General features: G+C 51.2%; 1 protein-coding gene across 6 annotated transcripts in view; it reads right to left on the bottom strand.

The window, feature by feature from the left end:
• fgfr2 (fibroblast growth factor receptor 2) overlaps nt 1–2,500 on the bottom strand; it is a 54,841-nt gene that overhangs the window by 13,606 nt on the left and 38,735 nt on the right. For all 6 annotated transcript variants that reach the window (XM_062519880.1, XM_062519881.1, XM_062519878.1 and 3 more), the window contains 2 exons: nt 1,131–1,241; nt 691–881 (listed from right to left, as the gene is read on the bottom strand). In XM_062519880.1, coding sequence (XP_062375864.1) covers nt 691–881; nt 1,131–1,241 — 302 coding nt within the window. The remainder of the gene's footprint in view (nt 1–690; nt 882–1,130; nt 1,242–2,500) is intronic.

The following is a 2,500-nucleotide window of genomic DNA, read 5'->3' as shown; positions in this document are numbered from 1 at the left end:
ACACTAGCCCAACCACTAACACAGGACAAACCCAACGCTAACACAACCCATAACACAGGACAAACCCAACACAACCGATAGCACAGCACAAACCCAACACTAGCCCAGCCCATAATTCACAGGACAAATCCAACACTAGCCCAACCACTAACACAGGACAAACCCAACACTAGCCCAACCACTAACACAGGACAAACCCAACATTAGCCCAACCACTAACACAGGACAAACCCAACACTAGCCCAACCACTAACACAGGACAAACCCAACACTAGCCCAACCACTAACACAGGACAAACCCCACATCAGCCCAACCACTAACACAGGACAAACCCAACACTAACCCAACCCATCACACAGGACAAACCCAACGCTAGCCCAACCCATAACACAGGACAACCCAACGATAGCCCAACCCATAACACAGGACAAACCCAACGCTAGCCCAACCCATAACACAGGACAAACCCAACACTAGCCCAACTTACACTGAACATGCTGAGAAATGGAACTACTGTAGCTACTCCATAGTCTACCCGGAGTAGACTGACTACCTGACTTTGACATGTTTGAGCACCGTACGTGAATGTATAATTGTGTACGTATGTGTACCCTGCCGTGTGTGTGTGTGTGTGTGTGTGTGTGTGTGTGTGTGTGTGTCTGTGCTGCTGTGTGTTTCTTGTCCCATACCTTTTGCGAGGCCAGGTACTCCATGCCTCGTGCCACCTGGTAGGTGCAGGACACCAGGTCCTTGAAGGTGAGCTGCTCGTCGGAGACGCGGGCAATGTCGTACGAGTACTCCATCCCCGGGGGGCGCCGCGCCCGCAGGTACTCCCGCAGGTTGCCCTTGGACGCGTACTCCACTATTACATACAGAGGGCCTGAGGAGAGGGGGACAGAGAGGGAGGAGAGGGAGGAGAGGGGTAAGGAACGAGGGAACCATGGAGAGCTGAAGGGAGAGTGTGCTATTGACTATCTGTTTTACTTTGTTTGTGTCTATGCATTACACACTATCTGTGTGTCATTTTGAGTGTGTGTGTGTTTACTGCCTTGTGTCCTGACTGTGAGTGTGTATGTGTGTTTACTGTCTTGCATGCTGTGTGAGTGTGTGTGTGTGTGCCAGTGTTTACCATCTTGCGTGCACGCCCCCAGCAAGTTAATGATGTTCTTGTGTTTCCCGATCATCTTCATCATCTCCATCTCTGACACCAGGTCTGATAAGTCCTTCTCTGTGGCGTCATCTGTGAGGAAGCACACACACACACACACACACATAAATATATAAAGTACACACGTAAAAGACATGCACACCCCCGCACAAAGAAACACTGACACAAAGAAAGAAAGAGAGAAAGAAAGACAGACAGAAAGAAAGAAAGAAAGAGAGAGAGACAGAAAGGAAGAGTGAAAAACACCATAATAAAGTGAGCACACCATTAAATGCACTGAATAGTTGTTTTTTACCCCAAAAAGAGAGAGTGAAAGACGGAGAGAGAGAAAGAGAGAGAAAGAGAGAGAGAGTCATCCCTCCGTTTAGTGGCAGCGGGACAATGCGGTGTCCGTTTACTGCGGCCCAGCTCCACAGAGGGCTCCTTTCAGCGCGCAGCCAATTAAAAGCAGTTTGTTTAATTCGGGGTAATTGTCCCGCGGGACAGGCTCCCCTTTCATTAACCAGCCCCGGCCACTGCTCCATCTCATCGCCCCGCATTCTTCCCCTCCGCCCGCCGCTCCCTCGCTCTTTTCAGCCCTCCTCTCGTGGCCCCGAGTGGTGTCTTCTCTCGTTCGCTTGCTCGCAGGTTGAGTCCTCCACTAACCTTTGCAGATGAATAACCCCCCCCCCACCCAACCAATCTCCTCAACCATCACCCCCCTCTTTTTTCCTCCTTTATTAATTCTGGGCCTGTCTTCTTCACCCTCTCTCTCTCTCCCCCTCTCTCTCCCTCTTCCCTCACTTTCTTTCATTTCTTTCTTTCTTCTTGCCCCCCGCCCCTTACCTGGTGCAGGTGTGGAGTGAGTACTGTTCAGCTATAGAAGCTCGGGGGTCAACTATGTGCCCCTGGCCACCTCTACCCCCCCACCCCATCGCTCCTCCACCCATGCCCCTGCTAGCGTCATTCAGCACCAACAAATAACCCCCACGCGGGCCTCACAATATAGCAGGCGCTGAGCTGACGACGGGCCCAGCCTGCACCCCCCCACCTCTGGGCTTACAGCAGCCTGCCTGCCTGCCTGCCTGCCTGCCTGGGAGAAAAGTGGGCCACTGTGTCTGAGGGTACACAGGGGCCTCCGCGTCCACAGTAGAGTGGGAGGCCTTTTTGTGACTCCATCTGTGAGGTGTGTGTAGCTGATAAGATTTTATTAATCGCAACCAAAAATTAGACAAGCAGATGATTCTTCTTCATATTATTCTCCTCACCTCTCGGTTTCATAAGCCTCTGTACAGATCAAATATTTGTTTTCCCATTTGCTGTTGAACCCTGATTGCCTAAACATGCATCTA

The sequence above is a fragment of the Sardina pilchardus genome, chromosome 18, assembly GCF_963854185.1.
Source record: "Sardina pilchardus chromosome 18, fSarPil1.1, whole genome shotgun sequence".
Taxonomy (NCBI): Eukaryota; Metazoa; Chordata; class Actinopteri; order Clupeiformes; family Clupeidae; genus Sardina; species Sardina pilchardus.
The sequence above is the reverse complement of the archived record's forward strand: the minus strand, read 5'-3'. Positions and strand labels throughout refer to the sequence as shown.